We start from the raw sequence: 16,433 nt of genomic DNA on the forward strand, positions 1-16,433 counted from the left end.
TTTCCAGACCAACCTTCAAAGCTTGGTGCAGTCTTTTAGCTAAAAAGGCAGGCGTGTTCCTTGCACAACAGACTGTTATAAAAAAGCAAAGTAATGTTCAGTTTCATTTAATAGAAATTGAGTTAATCTACAGTAATACGTTTACAAAAATTTTTTTTAAGTAACCATACCACTCTCCTCCCCATTCCTGGCTTTTCTTTAGAATGAAAGAGTGAATGAATGCTTAACCTGAATTTCAAAGCCTTATAATGTCATACTTGCATGGAACTTTAGCACGGTAATTATCCTTAGCCACAGGGAAAATAAAATTACCTGCCAAAGAAACTCTCACAGCCGCTGACTCATTTCCAGATCCCAGACACACCAACACCTATGCTTACATTGATAACTCCCTAGGGTGTACCACTGCTCCGTTTCTAGCATCTTTGACTACTGATGAATAGCTTGGGTCTAAAGACTGCAGAGGTGTTGCTCCAAATAACACATTAGGTAAGCAAGGGCACTGCAGCTCAGTTTAAAACCAGTTTTTCCAATGGAAAGATTTTCTCTTAAATGACTGGATTAGAATTTATAGGTTGATTAATTACATTAGAACCAGCACCTATAATCTAAATTCAGTCATCAAAAAAATACTACAATCTTTCAATTCTTTATTTTGAAATAACAAGTAAAGCAGAATAAGGAAAAGATAACAGGCAAAAACATAAGCAAATTAATTATCCTTTAAGTAACGTGAAAACAGCCAGGACTAGAAAAGTCTGTAGGGAATAAATCTATTTATTGCAACACAATTATTTTTATCATCTTAAATCTGATCTCTAGGTAGGAATCTGACCCAAAGTGAAGGAATTTTATAATGAATTTTGGAGAACAGAACAAGAATAGTGACTTTCTCATGACGCCTTTCAGACTCTCTTAAGGAAAGCTAAAAGGCCTTTTGTGTAAGTGATTTAAGGGAAACAGAAAGAGAAATATATTAGAAACATGGAATCTGGGAGAAACATGAAAACAGTTACAGATTTGAAGCTGTCTGAGAAGAAATCAAGGATGCAAATTGATATTACCTGTTTTTTTCTCAAAGTAATATTCGGCAAGCCTTAATCATTTGATTGAAAGTTTTATGCCCACTTTTAAGCTATTAAGCTTTTCAATCATCTCCTTCACCCCAGACTAAACGCAGAGAATCCTTTCTTTTCATAACCCTTTACCTTGTTCTCCGCTTTATGTTCTTAAACACATGATTTGTTCCTCAGGAATATTTGGGGAGATGGTGGCATATACAGTATAAGGAAGCTTGCTTTAAGACCCAACCCCAGCAGGGAAACTCAGGGAAATTCCTAAAAATCAGGGAGTCCACTGAAGTTCATTATGATGACCCAGTGTTCACAGCTGCCCGCTTCTTACCCTCTGTGTTCTCTTGACCATTACTCAGGCCTCTCCCCTCCCCCACACAGGCCCCTGAACCCTAGCTTGGCCCCCCAGCCTGAGCAGGTGTTGAAATGCAGAACGTGTCCCCTTTTCAGCTGGTCCTGAGAACCAGTTGACACAGCGAGACACATTTCCTGTCAACCCCCAACGATTATGCCGCCTTGCTTGTCCAACTTCCCTTTGAAAGTTTCTGCTGAGGTCTGTTTATCTCCTCCCCATAAAAGAAAAGCTTTTTCTGTTTGATTTTCAGACTCTTGTACGTTTCTGAGACTCAACTATTCTCCCTATTGAAATAGTCTCTTTGAATAAAGCCTCTCCTTATCTAAGTCCAGATCTGACAGCTAGCAATCTTCCCACCATGCATTTCTAAGATGTTAGAACTCAGACGGTTTTTCACGTCAAAAGCTACGCGTTGACATACTGTATTAGAGTCCTTGTATATGAAATAGCCAGGACAGGCAGATCTATCAACACAGAAAGTAAACTGGTAGTTGCCAGGGGCTGGGGGCTGGGGAGGAGTGGGGAGTGACTGTCAAGGGGCACAGGGTTTCTTTGGGGGCTGATGGAAATATCCTAAACTCAGATAGTGGTGACAGTTGCACAACTCTGTTAAGACACTAAAAAGCACTGAATTGCACACTTTGGGTGAGTTTTATGGTACTTAAGTTATAGCTCAATAAAGATCAAAATAAAAAACCTGTTGTATTCCAATGGTAGACTGAAATAGAAAATGAAAGTGTGACATATCTTGAACTTTAAATTATAAGGTCTTTCTTTTACTTGATAAAACAATGTATATTATAGCCCTAATTTAGTGCATAATTCAATGTCTATTTCCAAAAATGCTTCTTAGCTCAATGAAGTGAGAATTTGTACATCTCAATAAAGTTTTTCAAATATTACAGCAGGCAAGGTAAAAAGCAGCAAAATTGTTGTAAAGATTAAAATATGAAATGGAGGGACTTCCCTGGTGGTCCAGTGGTAAAGAATCCGCCTTCCAATGCATGGGACATGGGTTCAATCCCTGGTCAGGGAACTATGATCCCACATGCCATGGGGCAACTAAGCCCACGTGCCACAACTACTGAGCCCATGCACTCTGGAGCCCGTGTGCCACAACTGGACAAAGAAAACCCGCGCACCACAACTAGAGAGAAGCCCGCACGCCGCAGTGAAGAGCCTGCGCGCCACATCGAAAGATCCCACGTGCCGCAACTAAGACCCGATGCAGCCAAAAAAATTAAAACATAAAAAACAAATAAAAACCAAATAAATATTAAAAAAAAGAAACGGAAAAAAATTAACTGGCTATATCATTGCCACTGGAATATTCTCACAGCTAATTATGGAGGCTAATCTCTAATTCCTTTTTTTTTTTTCTTGGCCATGCCACGCTGTACGCCTGTGGGATTTTAGTTCCCCGAACAGGGATTGAACCTGTTCCCCCTGCAGTAGAAGTGCAGCGTCTTAACCACTAGACTGCCAGGGAAGTCCCTGATGCATATTTTTTAATTGAAGAAGAAGCTTTTTTTCCTTCTTGGCCTATCTTTTAGCAAATCAATCAGAGTCATATATTTTAAGCGGCATTTGGATCAACAGTCCTATTCTTGGCACTGAAGAGAGGCTCAGAAGTTAAATGAAATAACATATGTGGAGGAAACGCCCAGACTTTAGTGAGTGCTTGCTCCCTGGGATATTTTCTGCAATTTAAAATATCAATAGTTGAGCATGGACTGTGTGATATATGCAGGTTTCAGCCTCTGTTTACGCTGCAGCACATTGGAGGGGTTGGTTGACTGTGGAGCCCATAGACTGTGGAGCCCAAGTGCCTAGGTTAGAATTCCAGCTCTACCACACTTTCCCTGGGTAACTTGGGGAAGGAACTTAACCTTCTGGTGCCTCAGGTTTGCCACGGGGGTAATAATAGTCCCTAATCATGGGACTGTTACGAGGCTTAAATGGGTTGGTATTTGTAAAGAGGTTAGCACAATGCTGAGTGCCTGATGAGTGTTTATTTAAAAATACAATTTGAGGCACCCTAATGGGGAGTTCACCCTCCAGAGATGGTAATTCACATTTGAAAGATGAATCAGAGGCTCACCCCGGAGGAGGTTACCCTCAGACATCAGCTATCTTTAACTCACCGTAGAAGCTATTAATTATCATGATGGACGTTAGATATGATTTTTCATCGGCGAAATGACAGGCTGTGTGGAGTACAGGTACTCCTACCCTGGCATTAATGGAGAAGCAGCCTGGAGCAAGCCCAATAGCCACCCAACATTGGGTATTTAGGATTCTGAACAACTTAGGATTGTTCATAACAAGTTAGGATTGCTATTTAGGATTCTGTGTGTGTACGAGCACTCAGAGTTAATTGCCTGACTCTGACTAGAATGGTCACTGAATCCTGTCTTCCAAGAGTGTCTCATTTCTCTGAATGCAATCTTTCTTGCAAGGTGTTCTTTGGGTTCCTAAAAGCACAGACTGCAGAGACCTGATTGAGAAGACAGATCAGCTTATATAACCGTGTTTTTGTCTGCTTGTTAATCCATGTGTCTCTCCAGGAACGGATTCAGTCTGTGACTTATTTTCTTTCTGATATTCCCTGTTTGCATCACCAAGAGGGAGGAGACCTGTAGTTCCGACCTGAGTTTAACTTTGGGAGGCCACTGCCAAAAATAACCAAATACGATGAATTACCAAATGGGCTTAGGTCTGTGTTTTCAACAGGCTCCATAAAAATGCCAGCAAGAACGTAATATTTTTATCTCTCGAGGAGTTGACGATCCAAACGTGGTAACAAGACAAATACAGAGTTAAAAGGCAAAGGAAGACCTAAAAAGATAACTTCTTCCGGCATCCATTTAACAATATTTGTTGAGCATATTGTGTGTACCGTGGACGGTGCTGAGGTCTATGAGAAGCGTAAGGATGAAATCAGTCAGGATTCTGAGACGAAAAGAGCTAATCTTGAGATTTATTTAAAACAAGTGCAAAGTAACTCAGTTTATAAGTTTATAAGCTTATAAGTAACTGAGTTATAAGTAACTCAGTTTATAAGCACTCAGGGGCTTACCTATGGCTAGCAGTAAGTCTTCAAAATGCCCAGACAATTCTCCTTTTATGCTGTCCTCAATGTCCTTCTGGCTGATATTTCTGTATTCATCAAATGCTAAAAAAAAAAACCAGCACCACAAAAATATTTAAAGTATCCCAGTTGACCACACTTGAATATATTGTGGTTTTTGATTTGATAGGCAGCAAATCAAGTTATTAAGTGGCAAGCTCAAAAACTCCTTTAACACATCAAAAACTCAGCACAGAAGTTTTTGTTTTTTCATTATTTTAAAAAAATGTCATCTGCAATAAAACCTGAACTTCACAGGCCATTTTCTTCAATGATCAATCTCTCTCTCTCTCTCCTCTCTTCCCTCCCCATTCCCAGGCTGTAAGCATTTAAAATAGCCTGAAAGGTTAACAGATAAATAATTTATCTAATAAGGTGGGCTACTTTTAAATTATAGCAGCACCTGGGAAACAATAATGTGGTCATGAGTCAAATACGTTTTAAATCTGCTAAAGAAATCTTAATTATGAAGATTTTGTGCTGAGTCAATCATTCCCTAAGGCAGCATAGCCTACTCCATACTTACTAGAAGGCATTCAAAGTACTTGATCAACATTTGCCCAAAAGCAAAACCTGTACATACGTCACCGAGCATGTAGGCATACTTTGTAAGCCAAGTATATTTTTTCCAAGTGAATTTCAAAAAAAGAAAATTTGGAGAGAGATCTAGGATTGTTTGGTCTTTATTTTTCAAATAAAGACATCAATAAAGCAACTATAATATACTACTGCCACTGTTTTATAAAAAGGATGAAATTTTAATGCCCAAGTTTCCTCATTTTCCCATGAACTCGGCATAAGCGTAGTCATCACTGTGGTTGTTCTCTAGACCAGCACTGGGGAGCCACAGTCAGACGTCCCTAGTAAGTGGAGATCTGGGCTTCTGGGTGCCGTTGCTTCCAGAATGACTCAGAGAGATGCATGAGTGAAGGGGTGGGTGCTGAGGTGTTCCATGTAATAGTTGGTCTGATAAAAAGTGTTCCCCCTCACCCATGTACCTTCATATCAGAAAAAGCTGAATGTTAATCTGCATTAATGCATTAACAAAGACTCACCCGCAATGCCTAGTTTTCCTGGAAAGTGGCTAACTAGGCAAGAGATGGGCTGGAAGCAGTGCCGTCAGGCTCCCCCATCCCACGGGAACACTCCTCTCTGCTCTCACCCCAGAGAGCTGCTCCTCTCTTCTCCCTGCCATCCCTCCCACCCCCACCCCCCAGGTTGTTTCCTGAAATGTTTATACATGAAAATGGGACAGCCTTCACGATTTTTCACTTTGTTTTCCAGAACTATGTATGTTAAACCTTGAAATATTTGCCAAAACAATACAATGCAAAAAAGGATTGTAATGCGAGTCCATACTCAGTTTCAGTTGAGGAAAGCTCCTTAAACAGAGGATCTCAGTGAACGTATCTTCATCCGTGCCCCATTTGTTCTCACCAGCATTATACAGAATCTGTTGGACAAGGGAGAAGACTTAAATGTTATTACAGACCCAATTCTGTCTCTTTCTGAGGAGGTGGAATGAGAAGAGGGCAAGTTTATTTTACAGGTCATTGAGATCATCGATAATCCGTGTCTCTCACTTTTAGTGGACTGGAAATCTGACAGCTGTGTGGCAGGAGCCGGGGGAATAATAACCACCACTGGGGAAGGAAGAAAGGTGGGGTTAGGGGATCCCCAGGTGTCAGGCTTCTCCTCCAGACAGGACAGGAGAGAGCATGACCCCGGCTGGTGCCGTAGAAGTGAGAACGCAGTCAGGAGGGAGAATCGTTAAAGGAGATGTTTTCTTTGCTCTGTTACCGACCTGGGCATCCTCTTTGGCCAGCTGTTCATCCACTTTCAGACCCTCATCTCTTCTGCCCTAGACAGGGAAGATAAAAGTGAGGGCAATCCTTTTAAAAATAAAAATTCCATCACTCGGCATTCCAACCAGCAGGGCATCTTAGAGCTGCTTCTTCAGTGGCAACCACACAGCACAAAAGAGTCAGGCACTTGGGGCTCTCGTTCTGGCACCGACTAGCCATGAAACCTGTAGCAAATCACACAGTTTTCTGAGCCGCAGTTTCCTCCCCTGAAAACTCAAATGTCTGAATGGAATCAAAAGACAAGCCACACACTGGGAGAAAAATATCTGAAAACACATATCTGATACAGGACTTGTATCTAAAACATATAAAGAACTCTTAAACCCCAACAATAAGATAACAAACAACCCAATTAAAAATGGGCAAAATATCTGAACAGACATCAGATACACAGATGGCAAGAAAGCACATGAAAAGATGCTCAACATCACAGGCCATTAGAGAACTGAAAATTAAAACAATACCCCTACACACCAATTAGAATGGATAAAATTCTAAACAGTGACAACACCAAATGCTGGCAGGGATGTGGAAAAACAGGAAATCTCATTCCTTGCTGCTGGAAATGCAAAATGGGACAGCCTCTTTGGAAGACAGTTTGGCAGGTTCTTACAAAACTAAACATACTTTTACCATACGACCCAGCAAATGTGCTCCTTGACACTTACCCAAATAAGGTGAAATCTAATGTCCACACAAAAACTTTCACATGGATGTTTACAGAAGCTTTTGTTCATAATTGCCAAAACTTGGAAGCAACCAAGCTGCCCTTCAACAGGTGAATAAACTGTGGCATATCCATACAATGCAATAGGACTCGGTGATAAAAAGGAAATGAGTTATCAAGCCATGAAGAGAGGCCGTCTGAAAAGTCTGCATACTGTATGATTCCAACTATAGGACAGTCTGGAAAAGGCAAAACTATAGAGATAAAGAGATCACTGGTTACCAGGCGTTCAGAGGGAGAAACAGAGGGGTGAAGAGCTGGAGCACAGATGATTTTTAGGGCAGTAAAACCATTCTGTATGATACTGTAATGGTGGACACAAGACATTACACATTGGTCAAAACCCATAGAATGTATAACACGAAGAGTGAATCCTAATGTAAACTATGGACTTTAGTTAATAATAATGTGTCAGTTCATTCATTCATCATCTAATTCATCATCTAATTCTTTTATCATTCATTCATCATCTAATTCATTCATCAGCTATAACCAATGTACCACACTAGTGCAGATGTTAACAACAGGGCTATCTGTGATGGGGGGTGGCATATGGGAGCTCTCTGTAGTTTCTGCTGCATTTTTCTGCAAATCTAAAACTGCTCTAAAAAATAAAGTCTATTAAAATAAACCGAAACCTCAAAGATTCCCCACTAACTCTACTGTTGAAGGCTCTGTGGCTAAGTGTGTGTGCTTGGACACAAATAATTCAGCACATTATAGCAAGATGGGAGACGGAGAAGGAAAAGAAGATTGCCTGGATTATTTTGCAAATTATAGGTGAATGAAACATTTGGCTATAATACTTTAAAAATGCATTTGTTCCAAACTAGTGGTTACCAGCAGGGAGAGGGAAGGGGGCAGGGGCATTATAGGAGTAGGGGAGTCAGAGGTACAAACTATCAGGTATAAAACACACTCTAAGGATATACTGTACAACACAGGGAATAGAGCCAATATTTTATGCTAACTATAAATGGAGTATAACCTTTAAATAGTGTGAATCACTATACTGTACACCTGTAACATATAATATTGTAGAGCAACTATACTTCAATATAAATAAATAAATAATAAATAAAAATTTAAAAAATGCATTTGTTCCTATTTGCAAACATTAGGTCTTTGTATGCCTGCCTGATTTTTTTTTTTAAACTACTCTTTTTTTTTCTTTTTTAATTAATTTATTTTTGGCTGCGTTGGGTATTCATTGCTGTGTGCGGGCTTTCTCTAGGTGCGGCGAGCAGGGGCTACTCTTCCTTGCGGTGCGCAAGCTTCTTATTGTGGTGGCTTCTCTTGTTGTGGAGCACTGGCTCTAGGCACGCGGGCTTCAGTAGCTGTGGCACACAGGCTTCAGTAGTTGTGGCTCATGGGCTCTAGAGCGCAGGCTCAGTAGTTGTGGCACGTGGGCTTAGTTGCTCCGTGGCATGCGGGATCCTCCCAAACCACGGTTCGAACCCATGTCCCGTGAACCAGCAGGTGTGTTCTTAACCCCTGCACCACCAGGGAAGCCCCGGCCTGCCTGATTTTTGCATGATTTCTTTTCTCGGTTTCTTTCAGTGCTGCTGCTACTCTGCTCTAACTAGTCATCCCTAGTTTGCTGCCTTCTTGCTCTCCTTTCATCATTCACTCTGCTCCAAAAATAAAAACGCTGATGATCACTGGTATTAATTACAATAAGCCAGCACCACCACGTACTGACGTAATGATAACTTTCTCTGTGCTAAGTATTTCACACTCTTTCTCTCTTAATCTTCTCAACACGCTCTGAGGCTGGTACTGTTATTATTTTAATTGAACAGATGTGAAATGAAGGCTTTGAGGCTTGACTTAAGGTAACTCATCTCAGCATATCAAGCTAGCAGGCAGCAGAGGAGCAGCAGACTCCAGGTCTTATTCTGAAACCCTGCCCAGGAGCCTTGCTCTCCACTGCCTTCTGTGGGCGTGTGTGCTCACGCGCACACAAGCGGATCTGCACTTATGAATACAGACCTGGGGGATCGTATGTTTGCAGCGATACCTCATCAGTTTGGGTGTGTAGGTTCAAACGTCATAAGGTTGTCACCATTGGAAACAACTGAAACCATAATTAGGATAAACTGTTCCTTAGTGGCATAATGCCTCACTTTGCCAAGTGCTGCTTTAACCCTCAGGCTGGGATGGTTGTTGGGATTTTCTCACACATTAAAGGCTGTTTAAATCAGCTGAAAGAGGCTGTTGAGATACGGCTTAAATCATTTTCTCTCTTACACACACCTATGACTCTATCTCATCCTTGACCTCACCACCTTTTTTATAAAACCAAGACCCTCCTAAAAAGAGACGGCAAGGTGTGGTCTCATCTGGTCACATGGTGATGAATGGTTTAGCAGCTCTTCCAAAGAGGGCAAGGATGAAGTTCCAGCAAGCCACATTTTTTTAATCCTGAGACTGATATACCCATCTCTGAAGATAATTCATCTGTATCATGCTTCCTACTTAATTTAAGTGCTACCAAAAGAAATATATATTCTTTCAAGTCCAGAAGAAAATCAACATGTTCTTAAAACTGGAGACAAAATGGAAATGAACAATTATTTTCCTTCCAGATGAATGTGCAGAACATTTTCTAACGTATTATGAAACCTGATCAAAATACATTTAATTCATATACTGGCCAAAACAAGATTTTTTGGTTACATCACTATGTTATACCTTTATGAGGCTGGTTAAACATTATACTGCGTGGTGGCAATGCAAACGTAAGATGAACAAATCATTTCATAAGGAAAACTGCCATCTCATCGTCTCACTTTGGTTATTTTCAAACACCCTAAAAACTATTATTGACCATACAGCTTATTGGGGACTTAAAAAGTAAAAAGTAAAACCTTACATCTGCCAAAGTCAACAGAGCTTTCCGGAAGTCACCAGATGTTTCAGAACTAATTTCATCTCCAAGACTCTTCTTATACACTGAAACCAGATAAGAATGAAATTAAGCCTTGATGAACTAAAAAATATTATTATAAAACACAGAAAAGCTTAAAATGTCAACATTGGCAAGGAATGAATACCTGATAAAATAAATCTTGTTTCTTCTTTTTTTAAAAAATCTTCTAGTGCTCTTCTGATATGGATACATTCTTCTTGTAACTATTACTGCAGTGTGTGGTGTCATAGATGCACAAGAACAGAAACAGCTACCACTCTGGATCAAATCATGGTTCATTTTATCTGACAAAGGCACTAAGGAAGGTATAGTGAGAAAGCTAGGATGGGCAAGCTGTTAGTTTGCCTTCCAATTTCTATTATGTCCGCCTTCCCTAGGAATAGAACCCTGGCCTTAAGCAAGGTACAATGCACACAGCGTAAAGACCACATTCTCAGCTCTCCTCTTGGCAATGAAACGTAGGCAGACCTACGTGACATTGCTGGGAAATCTCCTTAAGGATGGCTCATGCCAATCTTAGTCCCTTACTCCATCCTACTGCCTGGTGTGTAGATTGATCCTTGGAGCTTGGGCAGCCATCTTGGTCTAGGCAGGACTATATCTGAGCGATGGCATAAAAATAAGCAGGAAGGGGCCTGGGTTCCTGAAAGTTTTGAGGCGCTGTCATGCCAGTCCTAGAATTGTCTGTCTCCAGACTGCTTCTACATAGGAGATAAATAAATGTTTATCTTATTTAAACCACTGTTATTTTTCTGTTTTATTGACTCTAACCCTAACCTTAATGCATACAGTTAGAATGTATTATTTCATAGCTCTCAAAAGTCAGAAAGCTTCCCGAAAACATACTGTTTCCCCATAACAAATGCCAACTGTGTGTTCGCATATTTTTAGTACTGAATAGTTGTAGCTCCTTTTGCATAGCCTGTGATGTGCAGTGTCCACTGAATTTTAAACCTCTGTTCTGCTCCACCCATGGAGCAGTGATTCTCTTCGAGCCACTGTATACCTGGATGTAGCTGATACCAGGTGGCTATTTGAACTCCACCTGCATCATCCTCAAGACCGCTATCAAATTAGTCATATGAATGCTTGTTCTTTCAAATCAGTAAAAGACGACTATAGAAAGTGATGTGAGATTATCTAATAGCAAGAACTGTGTTGAGAGAGAAATTCTTCCAGCATGATTTTAATAAGTCGCTTTTTATGAAATCTATAATTTTCCAGAGCAATTCAAGTAAACAAAATCCACTATAAAGACAGATTATTTATCTAAGTAATAATATTTAGTAGGCATCACTTTCCCTAATAGTCATATTGTTGTTACATCTCTCCTTCCTTCACTCTATGAAAAAAATTTTTTAATTTAAAAATATCAAGCCAAGGGCTTCCCTGGTGGCGCAGTGGTTGAGAGTCTGCCTGCCGATGCAGGGGACAAGGGTTCGTGCCCCGGTCTGGGAAGATCCCACATGCCGGGGAGCGGCTGGGCCCGTGAGCCATGGCCGCTGAGCCTGCGCGTCTGGAGCCTGTGCTCCGCAATGAGAGAGGCCACAGCAGTGAGAAGCCCGCGTACCGCAAAAAAAAAAAAAAAAAAAAAAAAAAAAATCAAGCCAAAAAAATGAAGCTCTCAATTGTTAGAATTTGGGGAAGTATTTTATAATTTTAGAATTATCTACATGAGTCTCACACAGCCTCCCACGCCTCTCCTCTACCCCAGGTATTTTGCAGGAAACTAGACTAAAAATATGAAAATTATTTTGATGCAAGTTGAAAACTACCTTATGCATTTTGAGACACAGTAGGGTACAGAAAAACAGATACAATGTTTTAATAGTGCAGAAGCTGAACTTAGAATTCTTGATCCTGATTCAATGTTCTCTCATGCACCATTAACTTTAGAACACTGCAAAGAGTTCAGAATTTAGCTTTCTATTCATTTAGGTGCTATTGTATCATTGTAGTGTGTGAGCCACTCAGTATGCCTGGTCCTTTTATGAGAGCCAAGTTGATAGGTCCTCTGATGGATTTCTAATGCATGGGTCACCACTGCACATTACATGATGCCATCACTCTTGCTACAGTTGACTACACCAGGGCTGGCATCTGACTATAAGTGGCCAGCTGTCTACAAGGTGACCTGGTGGGAGAACTTTGCCCAAAAGAAGGCTCTCTACTAGACAGTGCCTTTCTGAGCCCATTGAATCTTCTCTTAGGGAGTGAGATGTACAGAATTTTTTAACAAGAGTAACAAAGAAGTGGAAAGGCCCCCAGAAATAAGGCACAAAACACAAGTCAAGAATAACAGCCAGAAACCATGGGCAAATAGAAACCTTGAGTAGACATACGTCATGTGGTAAGGGAAGAGAAGTTTCTTGGTGGTGTCAAGAACAGTAGAGGCAGAAAGGCAGGGCAAAGAGTTACTAGGATGAAAATGTGCACAGGGAGCAATGGATGTCTGATGCTGAGGGAGTGACTAGACAGCTGAGTCCCTAGCTGTGTCCTGAATCTCTGTACAGCTTGGCTATACCTGATTGAGACTATTTCTTTCTTTTACTTCTTGTGTATCATGAATCCCTACTTACCAAGGGAACCTAGATGCAGTTCAATTCCTTGTAGCCTTAGAGAACTTAACTCACACAGATACCAGAGCATCTGGTAACTCTGAACAATGACCACTTGTCATATTTGCAAAACAACAGTCCTAAATGCTAAGACATTCACTGGGCTCTTAAAATCCCAGGTCTCAATCTTAAGGATATTCATTCAACGAATATTTGAATTTATCCCCCACTGTTCTGGGCACTGGAGATACAGCAGTGAGCAAAACAGACAAAAATCGCCCCCTTCATAGAGCTTACATCCTAGGGTTGTTTGTACATAAATGCTGAACTCCAGGGAGAATCTTGGGGCCAGTCAACTCATGGAGCGGTAACTCTTCTAAGAAACACAAAGAAGTAACATAGCATCTGGGGGTAGAGCCCCTGGATCTGATGATTTTTTTACATGTACATCTTGTTGAACTGCGGGAACCAAATATGTTAAACACCTACAACGTACCCATTTGTGCCCATTATTAAGCAATTATCTCATCTACCCCAAATTTGCCCTTCTATACCTTGCTTTGTGGAGCTGGGGTTGGGACTCTGCAAATAACATTTCTCTTTTATCCCCCATCCTACACCTCCCTGTCAGTTTCCACCAATGGGGGGAGCAGAGGGAGATGAGATGGAAGGCAGGAAGAGGAAGGAAGGACATGCTATTATTGGCTTGTGATTCGCCTCAGTGTCAACCCAGTGACAGGCTTTCACCCTGACAGCAGCAGTTGGCTCCAGGCTCCTAGAACAAGTCACCTGCTTACATGCCCTTGGAGGTACTAGCTCCAGCTAGATGGAGACCCTTCCCCTTCACAGAGATCTGAACTCCAATTCCTAGGGCCTCTCCTCTGAGCCGCTGAAGTACCAACACCGGAAACTGATGCCCTCCTCTGAGCTTCTAGTTTCTGAAAATCCCTATTTCTTCCTTTGTCGTCCCAGCCTTGAGGATTATACCTCTGAGCTGTGTTTCCGTTTTGCTTTTTCAGTCCTCCAAAAAGGTACTTAAGCAATTCTCTACATTAAATTCGCTCTGTTAAAATACCTAGTGCATTTCTGTTTTTCTGACTAGACCTCATTGGCATACCAACAATAAAACAGGCACTTACCTATCATTGAGGTATTTACTTTCTAATGGAAATTTCTCAAAGTAACCTCTTTAACACCCACCGGGGGCCGGTATATCCATTTTTTTGTACCTTTCCTACCGCAGAAGTTTCCTAATACACAGCTGACCACCCTGATACAAAAACATAGAAACCATGGCTCCCTTAAGGTACTTGGAGGTGGTGACAGGGAGCGGTTGTTTAATAAGAATTGGGCTGGTCTTTGTCCCTTACTCCTGGGAGGTAACTTCTAAATACTTACAATTTCCCCAATAATAAGAATTTCATTGTTATTCGTGGAGGGTCCCCTGAACCACACCTGAGTTTATGCTAACAAGATGACTCCGGATGGAGCTTGGTCACACCAGAAAGACCAACCAATGCGACTAAAGGGTTAAGGCTTTAAGCCACATGATATCAGCCTGACGTCTAGCGGGAGGAGGGGACTAAAGATGGAGTTCAGTCACACGGCCAGTGATGGAGTCAATCATGCCTGTGTAATAAAACCCCACTAAGAACCCTGGACACCACAGATCAAGGGAGCTTCCCTGGTTGGCAGTGAGACATGGCTGGGCTGGGAGGGGGATGCACCCTGAAGACACGGCAGGACCCTCCCAGACTTTTCCCTATGCATCTCCTCACTCCACCAGTCTTGATTAACATTCTTTATAGAAAACCATAATTGTAAGTATAGAGCTTGCTTGAGTTCTGTGAGCCACTCTAGTGAGTTACTGAACCTGAGGGGGTAGTAAGAATCTGTCGCCGTTTGGTCAGAAGCGCATGTGGCCTGGGAACACCTGAGCTTGTGGCTGGTGTCTGAAGTCAGAGTGGTTCTGTGGGGACTGTGTCCTTAACCCGTGAAGTCACCCTAACCGTGAGCTGTTAGTGTCCGAATTGCATTGCAGGGGCTTTCCACTTTTTACACAGCTAACAGACTATTAGGGCTTTAGCTAATGATACTGAAGCCACGTGCTCAGCACATCCTCTAAATGGTTCATCTAATTTCCCACACCAGAAATCATGAGCGGTTTTTAACACATAATATGAATATACAATGATTTGAGTGTCTTACATTGATGAAAATGGTTGATTCAATTAAGCAGTGATTGCTGAGAGTGAAATCCACTATAGCTGTAATGTTACAAATGCAAAGCATTAATGCCATTGTTATGTAGCAGTTCCCAGCTCAGATCATATTAAAATTTTCTTCAAAAATCCACAGTCCTTAGCCCATTTTAGAATGTATCTTCCTTTTTACAGTCTTGCTTCCCTCAAAACCACTTGTGAAGAAAGATTGGTGGGTTTCTGGGAAAAGCAGCATTGGCTCCTATAGGTGTGAACAGGGGTAAAGGTGGGCAGAAAATAAGATCACCTGTATAGTAGGCTTGGCCAATCTCCTTCATCTGCCTGCTTGTCCTGGTGGTTAAGATTTCAATCAGTGCATCTTCATTTGTTCCCGTGCCCTAAGAAGAAAAAGGAAATCTATTTTTAGAACACTTAAAAAAAACCCCTAGTTTCATGCATTGCGGTCTTAACATCTTGTTTTCTACAGGTGAAAAGAACAGTTTTTAGTCAATCAACATAAGGTCCTCTATTGCTCTAAAGGGGTTTTCTAATTTTCCATATATTTTAGTATTAAAATAACATGAATCATCTGAAGTTAATTGATATTAAGCTTCTAAAGAAAATGTCCTACTCTAGTATAAAACTCCTTTGAATAATTCCAGGAAGAAATAGTATAAAGGGAAAGCCTATGTCATTCAGTACCAAAAGTGAGCATTCACATACGTCATTGTATTTAGAAAGGGCTCTGCAATTCTTTTGAATGAGACCATACTTGTACCAATGCACCTGGTTGGTCAGCATGGATCGTCCTCTTCATTCAGGGAGATTTTTAAAGCCTCAGTAATGTATGTCATGAGCCTAGTTGGTTTGGGGACTAGTGTTTCCTGAGTCTTGGTTTATACTGAGGTCACTGAATCACACTGAGACTTCAACAGAAGCCATTTACATTAGGACTTGACCAAATAAGGCCAAAGTAGCACAAGAAAAGAGGCTGAATTCTGTCCCTCTGTGACAGATTCCTAGTTCCCTTCAATAGCTCTCCTTTTCAAATTATTTATTTATTTATTTTGTTAGTTACTTTTTTTTTTTCTTTTTTTTTTTGCAGTACACGGGCCTCTCACTGTCGTGGCCTCTCCCGTTGCGGAGCACAGGCTCCGGACGCGCAGGCCCAGCGGCCATGGCTCACGGGCCCAGCTGCTCCACGGCATGTGGGATCTTCCCGGACCGGGGCACGAACCCGTGTCCCCTGAATCGGCAGGCGGACTCTCAACCACTGCGCCACCAGGGAAGCCTGTTAGTTACTTATTTTTAAATAAACTTTTTTTGGGTTTTTTGGTTGTTCTTTAAAATTTTATTGGAGTATAGCTGATTTACAATGTTGTGTTAGTTTCAGGTGTACAGCAAAGTGATTCAGTTATACATAAACATATATTCATTCTTTATCAGATTCTTTTCTCATATAGGTTATCATAGATTATTGAGTAGAGTTCCCTGTGTTATAGAGCGGGTCCTTGCTGGTTATCTATCTTTATATTGTAATGTGTGTATGTTAATCCCAAGCTCCTGATTTGATTTATTTTATTTTATTATTA

General features: G+C 41.1%; 1 protein-coding gene and 1 non-coding gene across 3 annotated transcripts in view; both read right to left on the reverse strand.

The window, feature by feature from the left end:
* ANXA3 (annexin A3) overlaps positions 1 to 16,433 on the reverse strand; it is a 53,500-nt gene that overhangs the window by 6,365 nt on the left and 30,702 nt on the right. For both annotated transcript variants that reach the window (XM_060012299.1, XM_060012298.1), the window contains 6 exons: positions 15,149 to 15,239; positions 10,026 to 10,105; positions 6,363 to 6,419; positions 5,918 to 6,011; positions 4,508 to 4,603; positions 14 to 72 (listed from right to left, as the gene is read on the reverse strand). In XM_060012299.1, the coding sequence (XP_059868282.1) occupies positions 14 to 72; positions 4,508 to 4,603; positions 5,918 to 6,011; positions 6,363 to 6,419; positions 10,026 to 10,105; positions 15,149 to 15,239 (477 nt within the window). The remainder of the gene's footprint in view (positions 1 to 13; positions 73 to 4,507; positions 4,604 to 5,917; positions 6,012 to 6,362; positions 6,420 to 10,025; positions 10,106 to 15,148; positions 15,240 to 16,433) is intronic.
* Positions 2,845 to 2,917, reverse strand: TRNAR-UCU (transfer RNA arginine (anticodon UCU)). The gene has a single exon. It is a non-coding gene; the product is annotated as a tRNA-Arg (tRNA).

This window comes from Delphinus delphis, chromosome 5 (assembly GCF_949987515.2).
Source record: "Delphinus delphis chromosome 5, mDelDel1.2, whole genome shotgun sequence".
Classification (NCBI taxonomy): Eukaryota; Metazoa; Chordata; class Mammalia; order Artiodactyla; family Delphinidae; genus Delphinus; species Delphinus delphis.